This window comes from Ixodes scapularis, unplaced genomic scaffold (genome assembly GCF_016920785.2).
Source record: "Ixodes scapularis isolate PalLabHiFi unplaced genomic scaffold, ASM1692078v2 PGA_scaffold3__209_contigs__length_174095766, whole genome shotgun sequence".
NCBI classification, from domain to species: domain Eukaryota; kingdom Metazoa; phylum Arthropoda; class Arachnida; order Ixodida; family Ixodidae; genus Ixodes; species Ixodes scapularis.
In genome coordinates this window covers 55797074-55816732 of record NW_024609868.1, presented here as the reverse complement: position 1 = coordinate 55816732, position 19659 = coordinate 55797074, and the positions used below count along the sequence as shown (strand labels likewise).

Genomic DNA, 19659 nt, shown 5'->3' with positions numbered 1-19659 from the left:
ATACTCAGCATTCGGCCAATTGTGGTGGGCCGACCACAGCGACGCTTTCGATCGCTCACGTCGCCAATAGTTCGATTTCCTGCCCAATAGAAACCTTCAAAAATTACGTCATGTTACGTTAGATCTGAAAATACTGCAAAGTGGCGTGTGCAAAAGACACCATAAAAATGACAAGTCTAGTAATTGTATAGCTCTCTGGAGTACAGAGTTTGAGTACTGCATTTTTTTGCGAAACCTTTTCGCCGCTAAAGTAGTGGACATACGGTACGAGACATCCAGTTCAGATGCTTCAGAGGTGGTCGTCCATGTATAAAATACATGGGCGACCACCTTTGAGCTAGTCTATGTATTTTATTATATGCTGCGTTTTTAATTGAGCTGCAGAGTTTAACCTTAAAAATATAGTTAGATCCATCGGCATAGAGCCGCATACTTACGGTCTTCCGCATTGTACGACACTGTGCGACAAAGGTCGAAATCCGGTTGCAGTAGGCATCAGCGGTTTTTGCACCATGAACTTACCATAAAGTGGGTTCCTGGATTCTGCAGCAAGATAAGTTGTTTGTATTGGCGCGTCAAACACTCTGTGCATTTGACATTTAGAACAAGCGGCACCCAAAACGTTTCTTCAGAGAAGTACACCATCTTTGTTGGACAAAACACACTTTTAACTCATCAAGATGATCTCTGCGAGACGTCCCTTCAAAGTCTTTCACAAGGGGACTTACGTTCCATGCCGTCGGTTAACGATCTTCTTCTTTGTCCACCACTCACTCGCACAATCCGCGATCGCAGACTCACGTGCACAGTTCAGTGTGTTTAATATAACAGCATCTCTTTCATAAATACTACCGAAACAGCGTCGCCTAGTATCTTTCGACGCTGAACCAAAACAAGGAGAGACTCGTGGAAAACGGGTCTTGCTATGACGCCACCGGCACTTTTACCGTCAAGCAGGTCTTCACCGTTCGGTGTGTCTGGACACAACGCGCTCGACGCGACACAGTTTCCTTTGGGGCTCGAGATTCGGGATGGACAAGACGAAGGGAGGCTCGGAAGAGTCCTGCAGTGATGGGCTTGGGCGCGGATTGGTCGCTGAAGCTGAGAGTACTCCAGCTGGCTCCAGCCTCAGTGCTTGTCCCACCGGACTTCGACGCACATTAGGCCACCGTTTTATATCTCTATCCCGGCCGTTTCTCTGCAGCCTTCTTCGTTGAGCGCGTTAGAGAGTTCACCTCTGGCACTGAGGCCAACTCCAGACGTCACTGTGCTCGGAGAGAACCGCTTTTTGAGCGATGGTGGCGCTCTCCCGGTGTGGTTACACGAGTCCTTCACTTCTTGATGGGGTTGGCGCAGCGGCACACGCAGCATGACGGGAACAGGAACCAGTCCATGAAGATTCCCTTGCAGTCGTCGTCTGGGTCGTATGCTAGCAACCGGTGCCACTTGTACTTCTGTTCGCAGCTGCAGTCATTGTTGCACTTTTTGGTCTGCACGGACCTGCGCGAAAAATACCAGAAGAGATATGTTTAGAGCACTTCCAATCATATGCTGCGGAGGGATACGTACTGGCAGACTTCCTGCTGGATGGCCTGTTGTAGATGCTGCGTGTTGACGATGGCTCTGATCTTGCCAGCGCTGTTGGACGCCCAGTACGGCGTCACGATCTCCACGGCGGACTCACAGGCGTCCACCCTGAAGGATATTGTAAAATGACTATACTCAGACACAGCAGCCATTAATAAAGACACAATTTTTGTCAATCTACAGTATCAGATGATGTCCATAAAATAAACTAAGACGTTTATGTCGGAACTTGATACCAAGCTTCTCATTGGAGATTTCGTCAAGCTCTAGTAAAGTTGTAAACGCCTGCCGTCACTGTCTTCCAAATCGGACAAACATTGTGAAGCTTGGTTGGTTAAACGCGGCATTATTTCGGCGTTAAGTCAAACTTACTTCACATTTCATGATCATCATGGTGAAGCATATGATCTGTCGTGCTAGGACGCGCATCTTTCGTGTCTTTACTTCGAGTATTTCCGGGGCACCGGAAGTGGAGAAAGGCACGTACTTATTTGACGACGCCCCTGAAAATGTAGACCTGGACCTCTCCGTCCTGGTATGAATAGTCTTGCCGTCGTATGTCTCGTAGTGATCCCTGTGAGCGCTGTCGTCGTCGGGTGACGAGTACTCGCCGAACATACGCCGGATCAGCGCCTTGTTCTCGTCGATGAACATGTCGATCCGTTCCCTGCGCAGGTGACACTGTGTCGGTCAACTGGTCGGCACTCGATCCCCAGGTCCTGGCCACAGTGGATCAACGGTCCGCCGGCTCTTCCCGCAAAGCGTGAACAAAACGTCTAACGCAGAACGCGTTCTCGTTTATGCTCTCTTTTCATCGTTATCGGCTTTCATCGTGATCGGCTAAACCAATCACGCACGATGAATGCACCGTGGCTCTACGATTTTATATTCTGTCCGTGATTGGGTTAGCCGGTGATAGAAAACGCACAAAGACGACAAGCAAGCACCGTGACAATGCACTTTTTGACGCTACACGAAATGCTTCATCGCATCGAGTGTCGGCTGTCTGAGACTCGGTGGGCGACGGAGTACGTCGATGGACTGACACAAAGAGTTTGCATCACGTCTGCGGGAAGAGTCGGCCGTCTGTCGAACCCTGCGTGTCTCGACGGTGCATCCGGCTGAGTGAGCGTGCAGAGAGGAACCCCGTCGGTGAAGAGGAGCATGCGCCACACGCCATGCAGACAGAATCCCAGAAACGGGCGTGCGCGTGCTTTGGCCTGCAGGAGCACCTACCTTTTGACTCGCTTCCCCTTGTACTTTTCGCCACCCTCAATGCCTGTCCAATTGACTCTGTGGGTGAAGGGCAATGGGAACGACAACACACGCTCTCAGGGCTTGTGGTGGGCGATTCGTTCGAACCCTCGAAAAGTCAGACGCTTGGCCTTTCTCGCTCACGACCCAAACCTACCACGGGCTTCATGTAATGAACGCTACTTTGTGGATCGGCTCAAGAACCGGTACGTTGATAGGCCAGAAAGAATGCATCTCCTATAAAAAGGGAAACTCTTGGTAGGAAAGGTAAACTTCCTTTGTTTAGTAAATTTTGCGAATGATTTCCAAGTCATAGAAAAATACCCTTAAATTTGAAAAGATTCCCCTATATTTGACGGTTTGAAAGCTGCCGACCAGGCTAACAAGATATTCTTGGTGTCATCTTGTTTTTTGGTCATTTTTAACTTTATTTTATCATTTGGGGATTTTTAAGCAAATTGGTAGCATTCGTAGAAGTATGTATAAGATCAACTCACCTTAGTGAGTCAATCCCCAAAATATCCGCACAACAGGCAGTAAACGCTAAAGGTAATGACAATCAAACATAAACCCCAAAACCCACCACATATACCACCGCAATATGATTAGTATTCAACGCAAATGGCGAGGTCAATAAGTAAATTTACCACTTTCGACGTGTGTCCATCTTGTTTATCTAAAGATATGTCTCTACGAGTCTACAAAAAAATGTCTTTCTTTTCTCTTCTTTCGTTCTTCTTCCACTTGCATTTTTAGACGTTGTTTTTATTTGAAGCATTTAAAGGGTTTAGGTAAAGCGAGTAAGCAGCTTGCAAAATAGTTATGTACAAATATCTCTGTAAAATGTCGATCCACGGTCTCTCGAAGGACTCCGGCTCAGTAGAGTATAGCTAGCTTTAAGAGAAAATCTTGTTCGGACATGACTGAAGTTCAGACTTGAGCGATATTAATTGAAATTCGAATGTTGGCGAAGCTGAAGGACCCCTCTAGACTTCAAAAAGTGACTCTGCTTTGCCATGTGAGGGTTCCATTCGAAAAAAACCCAGAGGGGGAATCGGGAATGTCAAGGATTCGCGCGAGGTAGGCTGCGTGATGCCTCATTGTGGATGATTTAACTTCATGTTATACTTCGTTACCGCTAACTTGGCAGAGCAGTGGAAGCTACGTGCTCGCCGGTGCAATCAATCGCCTGATCTTTATTGCCTGACACCCCTCTGTCTCTCTCTCTCTCTCTGCGCGTAAGTATGCAAAAGTGTGATCACGCAGTGCAAGAACAGCTTACACAGTCTTATCAGCTTGGTAGTGAAAGGACCATAGCGGGCTCATTGACGTCAGTGCAAACATATAACATATCATTCAAATTGATTCCCGTTGTACAAGGAATGCGCACTAGATCACAGAACTTCCTTGTTACGCGTTCTTGTCCTGGTATATTAAGCAAGCTACACCCCAGCCTTACTAGATCTCAACTTCCGTTATAGCTTTAGGAGACAACTCTAAGCATTGGAAAACGAGGGCTGACTGTTCACATGCAAAATTTCGTGAACGAGGGGCGGCCTTAAACATTCTGCTGCAGCTTTGCAGGGAACAGCTCGTTCTAATGGACTGGAAGAGAAACGAATGTATTCCAAACAAAAATCACTCTTACATACAAATGCGTACAATATATAAAGGACAATTTCATGGCTCAATAGCGGTCATACTATCACTTTACGACAAACTGACCCCAACATCAACACCATAAATGTCGTAAATTTAAAGGGATGCAGAACCGAAATTTGGATCTCAAAAAACAAGGCTAGAGCTATAGGCGGGACGCGGCAAAACCCCAAAACATCTCTCATACAGCGATATCTCTAACAGTTCGCCAAACTGTTGGAAAAGAAGTGCGCGACTGAACACACGCCGACAAGGCCGATGAGAACATTGCACGTTACGACTGACTCCCTCTCCGCTTCGCTTCGTTTCCTCAGGCAGATGAACCGAAGCGAAGGGGAGAGAAGCAGGGCCGCTTCCCCTCATTTCAACTGTTCTACGAGGATCGTGACGTCACAGTCCTCGCCTTGATCGCTCTCTTCTTTTCCAAAAGTACGGACATCCGTTTGAGATATCGATGTACGAGTGTTGTTTTGGAGTTCGTAGTGTCCCGTTCAACGCTTCTGCGGCCTTATTTTGGGAAATCCGAATTTCGGTTCAGCATCCCTTTAAGGCGTTTGCCACAACCTGACGTTGCAACATTGGAGCAGAGGAAACATAAGTCGGCGGCTTTAATCGCACATAAGATTCTAATACGAGTAATTCTTGATGTTAAATACGAACAACATTTGCGAAAGTATCAAGGTTTCTACGCATCAAAATACTCTTCAAAATTAAAAAAAAAAAAAAAAAGAAAAAAAAATCTTTAATGAGATCACGGTGTGTAATCAGGCGTTAGGGACCCTCTATTGTTTCGGTCACTAGGCCTCCAAACGTCTCTTGGAATCCACTCGCGTCCATAAAGCTTGCTGGTGTTAGATGGGACCTAACTCCGTATGTCAGGGGCTCGAGAAATCGATAAGGAATTCGCCGCAAGTTCTATCGGATTACTGTACGCGCCTGCGGCTGGACAGGGATCTTATCGGCTACATAAATGATATCATGTTTCACCACATAGGATACAAGCGATAATCCTGTCTCACTAAGCGTTCCACGAAGGCGTGACGCCGCCATAACTGTAGTTCAGAAGAGGTAGGCGCCCGCGCGCGAGACAGCTCGTGCCGTCTCGTGCTTTGCTCGCGCAGGCCTCCAGCTGGGTTGTCGCGCGCGCAGAAAGACTATACAGATCTTACAATGCATGGCGACGGCGGTGGCGTACTAAAACTAGCTGGTGAGATCGGTCTATTGCTCAAAATCTTTCTGCCCACGCATGGCGACCTTCTGTATGCTTCCAACGAGGCGGCTGAATATAATGTCTGCACATAGTAATCCTAACTTTGAGTTCACAGGAATGGATCTGAAAGAATCACGGGCATCCCAGGGCCCCTCTTACCTCAACTGCCCAGTATAAAGCGAGGTTTCGATCTGTGTTCATCCAGCGAGCACGGAGTCCTTACTTTGGGTAGCTGTTTCCCGGCGTCGGGCAGTAGAGCTGGTTGAGCCTGCGGATGCACGGGTAGCCCTTGAGGATTTCCGCCTTCAGGTCCAACGAGCACACGACCAGCAGCAGCGCCAGCGTCAGCTGCAAACACCAGTCTCTTGTTGGAAAAGCTGAGAGGTAAACCGCGGACATAAGTTTTCTGCAATTTAAAGGGTTCAACCCCCGAAATTGTTGATTCTTGTTGCACTGGGAATGTCTGCAACGTTAGACAACTACAATGACAAATCTTTGTTCTTTTTATTCTTATCTTTTTTTTTTTAGAAGCCATCGTTGCAGAGTTTCACTCAGAAATGTTGCCACGCTTCGTGAATGGCAGATATAAGTTTAGAATCGAAAACTAGGACTGAGGTAAACTTGTATGGGAAAAGCGGATCATACAGAAGTATAGTAATACACAGATCTATCATGAAAAGCCCTGCCCGTTTCTTTTTTATTCGGTATTTAATTGCTCGAGCCTCCTGACAAAGGTTGAAAGCCCTACATTATTAAAGAAAGGACATGGAATCTGTACACTATTTAGCACATTTTCTTTGTTGTACACCCAAGAGAAACAAAAGCGTTCCCACGCGAGGCAGACATTGTAAAGCATACCTGAACTTGGACTCATTGAATAGCTTTGAAAATAACGTACTCGCTTATCTTAACGAGAAAAGAGTCAAAGTACAGGCTAGCTGGTGGAAGTCAACCATTTCGTCGTTTACCCTGAGACTGGGGTAAACGACGAAATGGTAGCTTATCTTGCGTCCTCCAGTGGTAGTTTGTCATAATATACTGTCGTTTATCATTTTGTTACATATTATGCCTGTGTGTTTTTGTATGTACGCCTGTGTTTTTGTATACGGGCGTGTGCAGTGGCCAGGACATCGGCCACATTTGATTTTATTTTGTACCACCCTGTATCGGCCTTCGGGCTAACAGTATAAATAAATAAATAAAAAATAAATAAACAAAAAGGGACGATGCGACGATTTTTGTATTTTGCGCAAATAGCGCTTAAAATGAATCCCCGACGTTATTGACCTACAAAACAAGCGTTTGTTTTTAACCACACGCAATCGAAGTCGCAGAAAAAATTAAAGAAGAAGGAGCAGCGTTCACCCCTCAACTGGCAGCCAGAACAAGCGGCCACGTGATCTGGAGCCGCTTATATGCCGCCAATGTTGATCATAATCACGCACTGGGGTTGGCAAAGCTCAGGACACGTGCTGAGTTCTAAGCATTGTTATGGTTCGGCTATTGGCATATTTGCAGCGACTGGACATGGGCAATGACACGGGCCACTACACAAATGCTTGTCGAGCTATTCGCGGCGAGAAGTTTGGGTAGCGCCGCCTGGTGGAATTTTGTCACAACCCATAGTGAGGATACTTCAAATTCCTCTACTGGTGCAAGCATGTGCGATGCCAAGCTCCTCTGCACAATAAATAATAAAACATACCCACGTGGGTGGCACATGCACTGCCCATAATGAGGTAAACAGAAGCGCCCCTAGCGGGCTTCTTACCGCGAATAGGGAGTATTCACTGGCGGCCATAGCTGTGTGCGCGAACGCTGAGTGCGTGCTGATTCCGAGCTTCCGCAGTTCTTTTGCAAAGTGCACTTTGCACCATCAAGGTTGCGGATATTATGTTCTATTTCAGCTTATGATATACCGCAGGAAAGGCTACAAGCGCAAGCTCCTTGCTCCGGGGCACATATCGGTGGCACAAGTTCTCGTGCATTAAAGGAGCTGTGTAACAAACAGTTTTAGTGCTTTACTTAAATTCGGGAGTTGGTGTCTCGACCTTTCTGAAGTAAAGAACAAAAAACCGCTTTTGCCTGCATGCCCTAGTTTTTATTTAAAAATGGACAAAGATTGAGGTTTTCGGCACCTCTCAACTCCTTCACCGTTTTCTGAGTCACGTGTGCTGTGACGTCAATGGGGGTGGCGCGGGGTTCGGGTGGAGCTCTCTCTCAAGAGCTATCAGTGTGCAGCGAGAACCCATCCGCTCGCGACCGCGTGACCACGTGCTGGCGGCCGCAGCGCGAACAATATGGTGAAAGGAGGAAAGTCTCATCCGGGTCGGGCCATACCCGTCCGGCTCTGTCCCCCTCCCCCTCCGGCCTCTGGCAGCTGTTCGCGGTAGCAGATAGAGCTGACGGTTTTGTGGACCTAGGATAGATGGCGCCACTAAAACTCCGTATAATAAAAGTTTTGTCAATGATACCAGGTTTTTGACGCATTTATATTTATGTTGGAACAACAAGATTTATAGAAAAGTTACCTTTTATCGAGCAGGTATTTGCACAACTTGCTATCTTTCTACAAGACCCCCATTGACGTCACGCCGCGTGTTTTTCATGGCCGGCGCTTGTGGTTGCAGACCGAGAAATATTATAATTTTTGCCTCGCGATTACGCGGCGGAATCGCAACATTTCGAAAGAGGTGTGTTTTCTGTCCTTTGTGACAAGATGAACAATGTCAAAAGTAGAAGATGCCAATTCTTTCAACATTAAAATCGTTGCGCAGCTCCTTTAAGGGCAGCTGCCAACGCTATGAGCTCACGCTTCTAGCGTTCGCTGCGGTACGACTTAAGGTGAAACGGAGTGTTACAGCCAATTAATGTGAGCTCATTTTGAGCATGCGCTCTAAACAGCGCCCTCAAATATGGCGCTCAGTGAATACCGGGCCCCATTGATTATCACGAGCTCACATTGAGTGCTCACGCAATGTTCGGGTCAAATCTGTCAGCCGCATTCAAATGCCACTATGTCATCTACGTAAGCCACGTCATCAGATTTTGTGAAGGAGAGATTGAAAGAAAACGCTCTCTTTTGTTCTTGAAATTACACCGCACCAAAAGGGTTTTTTGGTCAGTGGCATTGCGTTCGAGTATCCTTGGGCCCCACTAGTGTCAGTAAGCTCGTGTAAAATGAAAAACTTTCCAAGCGAATATTGTATGCACGTTTCTTTAAGTAAAAAGAAAAACAAGAGCATTGCACTATCATCACACCTTAAAACAGTGCAGGCCGTTCACCCTTGTTGGTGTTAGACTGGTGGCAGCTGATAAAACCCCTTTGCTCTATGCTGACACCTAACTCCTGGTTAGCTGAGTCGGTAGAGCGCTCCACACTGGAAATGGAGAAGTCCCTGGTTCGATACCAGGACCAGGCGGATTTTTTTCAGTCGCCCACCGGTTACCTAGCTGTTTCCTTTTCCGCCTTGTTCCCCTTCAGGGATTATTTTCTTCGTTTATGCTTAACTGAACCTTGTGAAAGCTGCTGGCGCGAGCGAGCATGTAACTTGACCTGGAGAGAGCGAGCAAGTGGGTTGCTAAATCATGCCTCACGCTCGTTCCAGCAGCTTTGACAGCGTTGTATACACTACATAGCGTGCGTTGGTTGCAAGTCAAATTTATATCCGTAGCATGGAGCACTTTGCAACGTGTCCAGTGAACTATACATGGAAACGGAATGATCGCTAGAGTAAACTGTTGTGGTCGACAGACTCACAAAACAATAAACTAATTTTTATAGCTTTTGGTTATGTCGGGGGTGCCGACACATACTTCTCTGCGCGCCGTGTATATACATCTTGTCTCCGAAAAGAAATACTGAAATACTGATCATCCCTAGCTCGTTTGCGCCCTACCATTATGTTCAAGAAATAATTTTTTCTTTTTCTTCTTCCCCGCAAAGATAAATAACGCGTCGCCGAACGTTCAGTCTTTGCCCAAACGCAGCGCTAGCTGTCCGGACCAAATGCCAAAAGTTTTAGAACTAACTTTACTCAAAAGTCATAGCTTGTAGTCTTCCGAGTTTTCGGTAAGAATCGATAAACCGCGAAAATGAACCCCCGGTCTGGTTTTATCATAATGGGGGAAAAGCGAAAAACCCCGAATAGGAGCTCCCTGAATAAGGAAAACCCAAGATTGCCGGGAAAAAACAACTTTTATGGCTTTATTTTGTTTTGAGTGGGAACATTTTTTTTTCTTATATCGGTACCGTGACGTTTTCCTAAGTATTATCTCTACATGGTCATGTATGCGTGTTTGTATTGTGATTTTTGAAATTATGTATATGTGTGTGTGGGGGGGGGGGGGGAGGGGGGAGGGGGAGATCAATCTATGTCAGCTGTACTATAGAGCTTTAGAACGATTCATGACGCACGAACAAAGTACCAAAAACTTGCTTGTTGCGAAAAGACGCGCCGCTTGTCAATGCGTCAACACGTGGACGCCAACCAAAAAGGCCGGCAGATTACAGCAATGCCGGAAATCCCTGTGGTTTTAGTCAAGTGCAAAGGCGTAGATGACACCAAAGCGCGAAACAGCGCCGAAAATCAAGGGAGGGGGGGGGGGGGGGAGGGGGAGGGGGGCGAACACGAAGCCAGACAGCGCAGGAGCTCAAAGGTCGACCGCCGTACCTCCCGCAACGAGGACTCATGATGCGATAAGGCGGAGGATGTCGTCAGTTTCACAACGAGGTCGTGGCCTTCGCAACGTCGCTGTTCGTAAATGTCTTGTTTGCATTTCATACTTGAGAAATACCCGACTTCGTTATATAAGTGAAGAAAACTAGTAAATAACAAAACGCAGTGGCGCGGATTTTTTTTTTTTTTTCGGGTATGTTTTTGCAGCGAAATAAGCGAGCGTACTCCAAAAAGCGTCTGCCTCGGAAGAGTTAAAGGTAAAGACACGTAATTATTACGGAAATCTTTGTCGATGATCTTAGGGGAGTCTACGATGTAGCCCTTTACGAACAGAAACGTTATATTTCGTCACAGCCGACCAAAGCGCTCAGACCCACAGAGGCAGTATAACGCGTTTTATGTTCGACGAAAAATTCTATGTGTTCAAGAGATTCCTCGATATGGGGTGCCAAAATCAACCCTAATTACCCAGCTGCATCTCATCTGGCGTGCATGCGAGGCTTGTATTGTTACTAGATTAATTTTAGTATAAATAAAAACAAGTACGGTAGCCCTTCCGACCTAAACCGAGAGCTGCAACTTATACGCGCTAATAATTCCAACTTAACCGCTATGCTATTTTCGTCTACATATGTTTCTAACGCTTTATTTGTAAGTTGTTCTCATTTTCTTGTTTCTATATCATGGTCATGTTTTTTTTTTTTTCTTATTTTTACTGCGTTCAAATACTGATATTGTTCTCGGTTGGTGATTCCCAAATGATGCAGCATTAATCGTTCTCACCTACTCTCGGCGACTCAACACCACGTAAAGTGAGGGCCCGAGAATTTTGAAATGGTGGGTCCAAATTTCTGCAGATATTTGCCACAACCTGACAGAGGCTTGCCGGTGTGTAGGTGCGGCGTAACTAACACTTAAGCCGCGGATTAGAAATAACCGGTCAAATCCTGAGCACATTTCCACTACCTGTATCAGTGTCCTTCGAACTTCGGTGGTTGCTTAGCGAGGGTCCCATTGCGACGGCAGAGTAGAAACTGTCAGAGAGCCGGTAGCTGGGTTGATTTTAATAAACCTATTGCTAAATTACCCAAGCATCAAGGAGAATGCAGGGGTTGGTGTACCACGCACCGCACGTGCTGACCTCAACAGTAGTAACTTTTCTAAAGCAAATGCCTACAATAAATTGCATCTTGCACGCGCGCTCATCGATGCTTTATATTGGTTATTAACTTCAAATCTTTTATACGGGGAAGGCGTGCGCGTGTGGCGCGTGGAACACCAGTCCCTGCATTCTCCCTGATGCTTGGGAAATTTAGCAATAGGTCTATTGATTATCAGGCGTCCGCTAGGGAGTGCTATACTTCGTTTCAGCTTCGGTCCGAGCGCGGCCGATGTTACGAGCAGAAGGGCCAATCAAACAGCGCAGAAAGCGAAACGTCATGGCGTGCTTTCTGCAGTTGATAGGACCAGCCGGTATTCGCCGTGTCTCTGTGCGTGCTCCTCCGCCGGCTAGTCCTATCAAGAGCAGAGCACGCCATGACGCTGCGCTTTTTGCGCTCTCTGATTGGCCCTTTGGCTCATAACATCGGCCGCGCTCGGACCAAAGCTGAAACGAAGTATAGTTCCCTTTGTTCGTCCGACCCATTTCGCCCATAATCGGCATTTAGTTTTTCGAGACTTTCCTGACACGGTATAACTGCGCTTTTCCTTTGGTCTTTCTTATGCACCGCCTCATACAAAGTACGAGAGCATCGGACTCTACAATCATACGTAGCCAATCAAGCAGCGCCAAAAGTGCACAGTCACTGCGCTCGTCGTCTTTGTGCGTCGACTATCACCGCTTAAACCAGTCACGCGCAGAAAAAAGAGCAAGATCCCGGCGCATCCACTGTACGCGAATGGAATGACCGATGATAGCAAATGCACAAACACGACGAGCGCCATGACCATGCAATTTTGGTGTTGCTTGATTGGCTACATTGGAATGTAGTGTCGGCTACGCTAGGACTTAGTGTGAAACAAAGCGTTTTTTTTTTTTGTAAAGTACGTGTCGGATTGATGACTTGGGCAAAAGTGAATCTGTTTTGTTCCGATTAATTTTATTATAATAGCTAATAGAATTCGTGAAAATGATGACAAAAAAAAATAGGAATATCTTGTAACTGTAACGTGAAGCGTATATAACGGAAAGGTCGCGATACATTTGTTTGAGGTGAAATGTATTTACGCGATCTTCGGTGAACAATTAAAATTCGCTCGGGGTCTCTCGATAGCGAGCGAGGAGGAGCGGACACTCGCTCCCGCTTCTGATAAACGTGGAAAAAAATACGCTACTTTATCAGATTGTCACTATCAGGATTAATTGTTGTAAGCGTTGCAAAAAAGAAAAAAAAAAGAAAACGAGCGTTTTAGCAGGGATCTCATTTTCGATTTGAAAATGTAATGTGGCTATTGCGATTAGCTGTTTTACTTTACTGAATAGCATTGACCAAAGTCAAACACCTCATTGCTTGTATGGGAATTTCGTTAGCCAGGAAATGAAGTTTCGTTGCCTCCGTGTTAGGTGGGAATTCGAACCAGTGCTTTTATGACTGTCAAACTGGGATCTTTAAAGCCGCGGTGACGCTGCTAATATAGGCAACCTGCAATGCTGTTTGGTTTGGCGCCATCTACCAACTGAAACAAGACATATTGGGTACTCCTGGGAGTGGCGGCTGCATTGTTCAAACGTGAGCTTTTACTCTGGTGGCGCCGCTTAGCCTAGTGTCTGAAGCAAGAAATACTGGGTATCCCAGGAAGCCGTGATCGCGTAACGTGCCAGTAGAGCGGAAGCTACGGGCCTGGCGGGCCAATCGGAACGTGACTGCGTATCTTTGAAGCGCGCCTCAACTCCGGAGAACTATCAGGCTTTTCGCTGCGTCATGCTCCAATATGTGTGCGTTGCGTTCGTATACGTCGCGTATTTCGAAGCCTTCGGCACGCAATGTGGGGCTTATCGTTCACCATTTGCCAAGTTACAACGAGACAGGGTATAACCGTGCGCTGTCACGCAGCTGGCGCCGCCTGGCCGTTGCCGGTTGGCTATACATAGTACAAGAGAAAGTTTGCAGACACTCTGTGAGGCGTGTTTCTTCCTTGTGTGGACGGTCCATGTCACATGTTGGTCGAAGCCATGGCCTCCTATATACTGACGAAGCCTGGCAGATCGCCACGAGAAGCGGCCGCCGAAATGGAAAGGGACAGGATAGCCACGTCCCTGGCGCCCCGCTGCGGCGAGACGCCGAAACACACTTCTTCCGAGCGAACAAGTGTGAAATTTCGGGTCCTCGCCGCTGAAAAAGCTGTGCGCTGACGTCCAAGTTCCCCAAGAAATGGCTCTTTGATGCTCTGTGCTACCAGATCCTCGCGCTCCAAATCTGCGGCCGGGCACTCTATGGCTCCGTCGTCGAACTGCCAGGCTTTGTGAGTATAGAGGAGGCTATGTCGAAGCATACATATGTAGATGAAGCAAACATGTTCGAACAGGCATGAGGCGTATCCACACATAATTCAGTCATCCTATCTGCTGCGAGCACCGCGTCTTTTGCACAGTGGTGCTAAATAGTCGACAAAAGAATTTAAGATGAAATACTAAATACACATTTGAAAATGTATTTAGAAAAGTATTCAGGTTACTTTTACTGCGAACTATTGTGAATAGAGTACAAACGCTTAAAAAGTAAATGAATTACGTTCGAAGATACTTGACAAGTAGGCTGCGCGCTGGTAATATAAGAATAAAAAAAAATTCAAGGGGGCGCTCTAGTTGCGCTGACTTCGCTGAACATTGTATTCTGCTGTCAACTTTGACTTTCAAAAAGAGATATATAGATGCTGCATTCGAAATGTACTTTGGAATATTTCGGGGCACGCAACAGAATGGGTACCGAAAGATTTTAGGAACAAGGAGGACTCGCGTAATCGTAGGCATGGCAACTGGCGTGCTTCAGTTTGGCGGCAGGCTCGGCTCATGACGGATTCCGCAATAAGTTCGCAACATGCCTCGACGCGATTTGGGGCACTTGACACAAGGTCCCGTATTGCAAATCCCTAACAGACCAACTAGAAATTGATAAGGCAGCCTGACTTGTTGATGAGTACGAGAGTGAACGACAAACGTGCACGCACAGGAGAAACATCGGCTTGAGGACAGCAGCCTCTGTCGCTGATCAACGACCAAGAGCGAGTAATTCGTCTCCTTGGCTAAGAGCGTGGAGGAGCGCCTATATCTTCAAACTGTCAAAAAATATTATGAAGGTCAAGAGGGACACGCAAGTAATGCAAGAGAGTGTTTAATAAAGCACTTCCAATCCCCGTTTCCTTACTCCTTTCCGCATCAGTTCAAACAATACTTGACACATTGAGGTCAAGATTCCGGAATGAGAATCTATCAGTTTATAAATAGCTGGCTCCACCAAGCGGAAAACGTGGTATAAAAATTCTAAGAATGAGACAATGCGCGCATTCGGAAGGAGATGAAAGAAACACTTTTGAACGAGCTTGGGAATAAAAGTTAAACCACAATAGGGCACACAGGGTGCTTTACGCAAGCCCTATCTAGGTCACTGCAGTTCAATAAAGCCGGCAGGATCTAGCTTCCTTCACCGAGGAAGTGTCTACGCTCACTTGAAAACGTGATTTCGCATTTTCATAGCAGAACCCCCTGAATCGGCGATTTCCGAACTGGTTTATTGTGAACGTACCGAGCATTGGCGTCACAATCTTCCGCTGACGGGACCACTCTAGCTAAAGACTAAAGTTGTAAAATCCCGATGATGTCACCAGTACTTTGCTAGCTCCAAGGGTAGCGTGCCATTCAAAGACAACTTGAAACAAAAAATCTGACAAGAGAGCACACAAAAGAGGGCGTACTTGGAGCTCTCCGTCTTTTGTTGGCATTGTTGGCATCTTCTCTGTTCGGTCTCTTAGCTCCAAGTTTGTAATCGGTTCAGCTTTTCCCTGGAGTCTGACTATCCCTAGTTCCGTAGATTGTTCTGCCGACGATTTTTCTTTTTGCAAGGTTAAAAAATGTATTTGAGATACAGAGTGCAAGATAGTGATAACTGTAATTAAGATAAAGTATCAAATACTTCACACGAAATGTATTTGCAAGACAACAAGGTACTACCAAAAGTGTTTCAAATACAGTATCTTGAGTAATGTATTTAAGATAAAGCACAAGTCTGCTTTTGAACGACGTACTCGTATGAGCAGTGCGACTTAACACGCAGTCATGATTACGAGAGCGCACGTGTCAGTATACGGTGCTCTTCCAAATCCACAAACACACTCTTTTAAAGGGTGAGAACAACAAGGTTTGCTAGTTTCAGTACATTCCACTTAGTTAATCCTTGACGCTCATAGACTACACAACAAGCATTAGTTTATCTATGTGTGTCGTCTCTTTATTTCCTTTTTTTTCCTCGGTCTTTTGTTTCGAAGATGTTAAAACTTCTTGAGCTCGTCCCTTTCCTCTCTGCTATTTCTAGTTGTCGTTTTTTTTTTTTTAATACGCAATCGTAGTTACAGAAAAAGAAATGAAACTAAACGAGCAGCGTTCACCCCTGAACTCGCAGCCAACACAAGCGACCACATGATTTGGGGGCAATAATATGCCGCCAATATTCGTCCGGGGTTGTTAAAGCACAGGATACGCGCCAAACTCCTAACTGACTATTGCCGCCATTGCAGCGATTTGAAACAAACATAGCCGAATGTTAATCGAGTTTTTGGTTGTTGTACTAAAGTAACTGGCCCCCTTTGGCCACCATTTTGATTCATGGAATAAGCAGTTTCTCCTTGGCCTCTTCATTCATAATGAGCCGATTCAAAATCCCGGTGACAGGTTGCTTAATGCCCGAGTTACACTAGAGCGACAAACATAAATAGCCCACGACGACAACGATCAAACACGTGCACGCAGCGCGCACGCGCAGGTACTTTTGGCAGGCTTGCAATCACCCGTGCTTGCTTCACGAGCACCGAGAGAGCATGGGCCTGCCAAAGATTCTTTCGCGCATATGCTGCACGCGTTTGAGACATGTCGGTTTCGGCTGTTTCTGTTTGTCGCCCTAGTGGGACTCGGACATTATAAAGACATTTCTTGAATACCGAGATTTTGTTATCCCCACACAGGCGAAACAAGCACTCATCTTCGCACCACCACCGCATGCGGCGTCAGTGTTTGGCCGCGTTGAAAAAGAATCTTCCCGTCTTGAATTACGCAAGAAACAATATCACCGTTATAAGAGATCTGGACATAAACATGATTGATATGTTGATTACGAGCACAGTGCCAAAGATGTATTGGCGAGGAACGCTTTCACTACGACGATGCTCGATAGCGATCTCGATGCGGCTGGTTCAGAATGACCCTCTCGTAACTTTAAAGATTTGAATGGATCGAAATGGGCCATAACAGCCGAGCTCGCTCGGCTAATCACCTTGCGAGGTTTGGCAGTCTGTATGTTAGTATCTGTATGTGTCCGGCTAGCAGACAGGGAAGTCAATGGCGCTAGTTTCCTAAGATCAAGTTACTTTAGTTATTACGATCCCCCAAGTCATGTGTTACGTAGTGCTCGAGTCCAATATATGAGCCGCATTCAACCATCGTCACCAAGAGGTAATACCCGTGACTTCATCACCAAACCTTGCGGAGGGACACACAGAACAGTCCGCATTTATCCAGTTACACCGCTACAAAAATGCTTCGGGCCAGTGGTGTTGCGTGCGAGCATACTTGGTTCACTTCATACTAGTGTCGTCATTAGGCTTGGGTGAGAAGTATTTCAATCAAATATCGTTTCACAACCCCTTGCAAACACCCAAAAATGACGTAAAAATATTCGACTTCAAGATCAACTTGAAGTTCCACTCTCTTCACATCCATAATTTATTTCCTATCCCTCTCTCAACTTGAAGTTTGGGTTTGTGCGTACGTACGTGAGGCTTCGCGTGAACATAAATCACTGTGATTCTAAGTGTACGAGCAGCAACAACAAAAAAAAAAAAAAACGTTTTTCTTAAGAAAAGTGAAAGTTGCTGCGCGCGCGTCCATTTTCAGTTTTGACAACAAACCCGCAAGCAGCACGAATTTCCCCCTCGCCTTCTCCCCATGTAGTAGGGTTCGTATTCTCCTCTACCCACCTGCAAGCAGCCAGTCAGTGAACGACTTCTTTCTTACATTTTCGTGTTTTACTAAAAATCAATCTATCATCCATATCGAAACGGGCGGAATGATCTTCGGGCTCTGCAGCGCGAGCTTTCGCTCCACAGGTTCGTTTACTTGGCGAGAAAGTAGACTGCCCGTTGTAGGAGCGCGTGCACTAATTCCTGCTCGCCTACTTCCAAGCAGAGAACGAGAGCACAACTGATAAAAAAAGCCTTAGGTCGTTGAGGTTCGTCTTGAAGCGCTGAAATAAAAACAAAAAGTGTGGACGACGGAGAGTCTCTAAGAAAAGTGAGGGGACAATAAGGCCGCAGTTTAAACAAAATAAATAACATTTAACGCTTAATGACGCTTTCATTCTCCCAGTCAGACAAAAAAGTCGGGGCTCCAATCCACGCTCCGAAGGAGGTTGGCCAGCGAAGCTGCGGTATCGATTGCAACGATTGCCCACTACATTTTACCAAATGATTGACCAAAGAACAGTAAATGCACTCTACCAAGACCTTTTATATATACCCTTTTCATGGCAAACGCCACCAGGATGCTCTCCAATCTTTTACATCGCAGAGAACTTCCGGTTCATAAAAATAATGAACAAACCCCACCTCAACACTGCTATTTGAAATGTCAATGAAACGTTACCAATTCTCCAGGTGAACGCCAAGAGAACAAAGAAGATGTCACTATAGTGCTTTCTAGCACTAGTGACATAAGCAAGCACGACAGGCTTGCAAAGACGAAGCGACCGGAAGTCGATTGGGACGCAGGCGGCAGTTCATGTTTTGTAAACAGCAAAGGGGGGGGGGGGGGGGGGGGGTTATAATACCAAACGCTCTAGTGACGCCACTCCCCACGTTGCAAGCTCCCGCCGCCACTGCGGCTTGCGAAACAGTAATATTTAAAAGGAAACGTATGCGGTTAGTGCTACGTTTCCTACGATAAGCGCCATATTATCTATTATCTGGTTCGGATTCTTGTTTTCTGCTTGTTCTTCATTGAAACGAATGCTGTGCTGTATGGTGTATGCGTGATATGCACTCTTCGCTTCAATCGCTGAAGGCTTTCTTTCTTTTTTTTTTTCTTTTTCTTTTGTGAGGACGACTCGAAAAAATTTCGGAAATACAACCAGCGAGCCATATACAGCTTCGCTGTAAAAGAACAGCACATCGAATCGACAAGAGCGATCATCACCTTGCGACAGGCAACTACGTCCGACACCATCGAAACACACGAAACACATGTTCCTCAGACACCACAGTTATCTTCAGGACAACAACGGGGGGAGAGGAAACAAGCTGATCCCCAAAATGAGGTCATCTATTCACGCGGTAGAGTCCACTTGGCAAAAAAGGGTTATAAAGAGTAAAAGCTATTGACGGTGAGGAAGACGGGGGGCGCTTTTAGTTTCACTTTTGTGGAGAAGGCGAACTCGACAGAATTTCCGCCTTTGTGCGTTCGAAGCGCGCACAGACCTCGAACAAAAATGCCCTTGCCCAGTTGGCTTCATTAAAATTGGGCCGTAATATTTGGACGTTCATTTTTTTTTTCTCAAAGTTTCCGTTTTAGGTTTTCTCAACCCATCAAGGAAAATATCTACTAAAACTACCTAATGCTACACAAACAAACAGTCACAAACACATACATACACATTAATAAATTTGGCGTTGGATACATTTTGAAAACAGCTGAAAACGCTCCGAGTTCCTAACAAAAACGGCGTCTAGCAAGCGTGTGCCGGTGGCGCTGTCGATTTTTGCCTTCCCACTGTTGCCTCATTTGGCCCCGGTGGCGCTGGTGATCAATCGACGGTGGCGCGCTTTGGAACATGGCCCATTAGTTATAAGAGAATCTCCCCATGGCCCGAAGAACACCATGCAAAAGCATAATTAGAAATTCGCACCATTGGCTCCCGCACTCGAGGAAACCAGTAGTCAACGCTCAGCGGCAGCGAAACTACTCCCCCCCCACCCACCCACACACACACACACACGCACACATGCATGGATCTGACGGCGTTTAGGAAGTGTATCAACCTACGTTTCATTTAAGCTGCATGCGCCTAA

At 46.2% G+C, this 19659-nt stretch overlaps 1 protein-coding gene across 2 annotated transcripts in view; it reads right to left on the bottom strand.

The window, feature by feature from the left end:
• Positions 1-627: 627 nt before the first annotated feature.
• The window catches only part of LOC8052749 (protein spaetzle 3), a 71057-nt gene continuing 52025 nt past the window's right edge, over positions 628-19659 (bottom strand). The window contains exons 2-6 of one of the 2 annotated variants that reach the window (XM_040212938.2): positions 5934-6058; positions 2824-2880; positions 2075-2254; positions 1570-1695; positions 628-1500 (exon numbers count right to left, since the gene is read on the bottom strand). In XM_040212938.2, the coding sequence (XP_040068872.1) occupies positions 1332-1500; positions 1570-1695; positions 2075-2254; positions 2824-2880; positions 5934-6058 (657 nt within the window). In that variant the 3' untranslated portion in view covers positions 628-1331. The remainder of the gene's footprint in view (positions 1501-1569; positions 1696-2074; positions 2255-2823; positions 2881-5933; positions 6059-19659) is intronic. The other variant, XM_040212937.2, reaches the window with a different exon arrangement.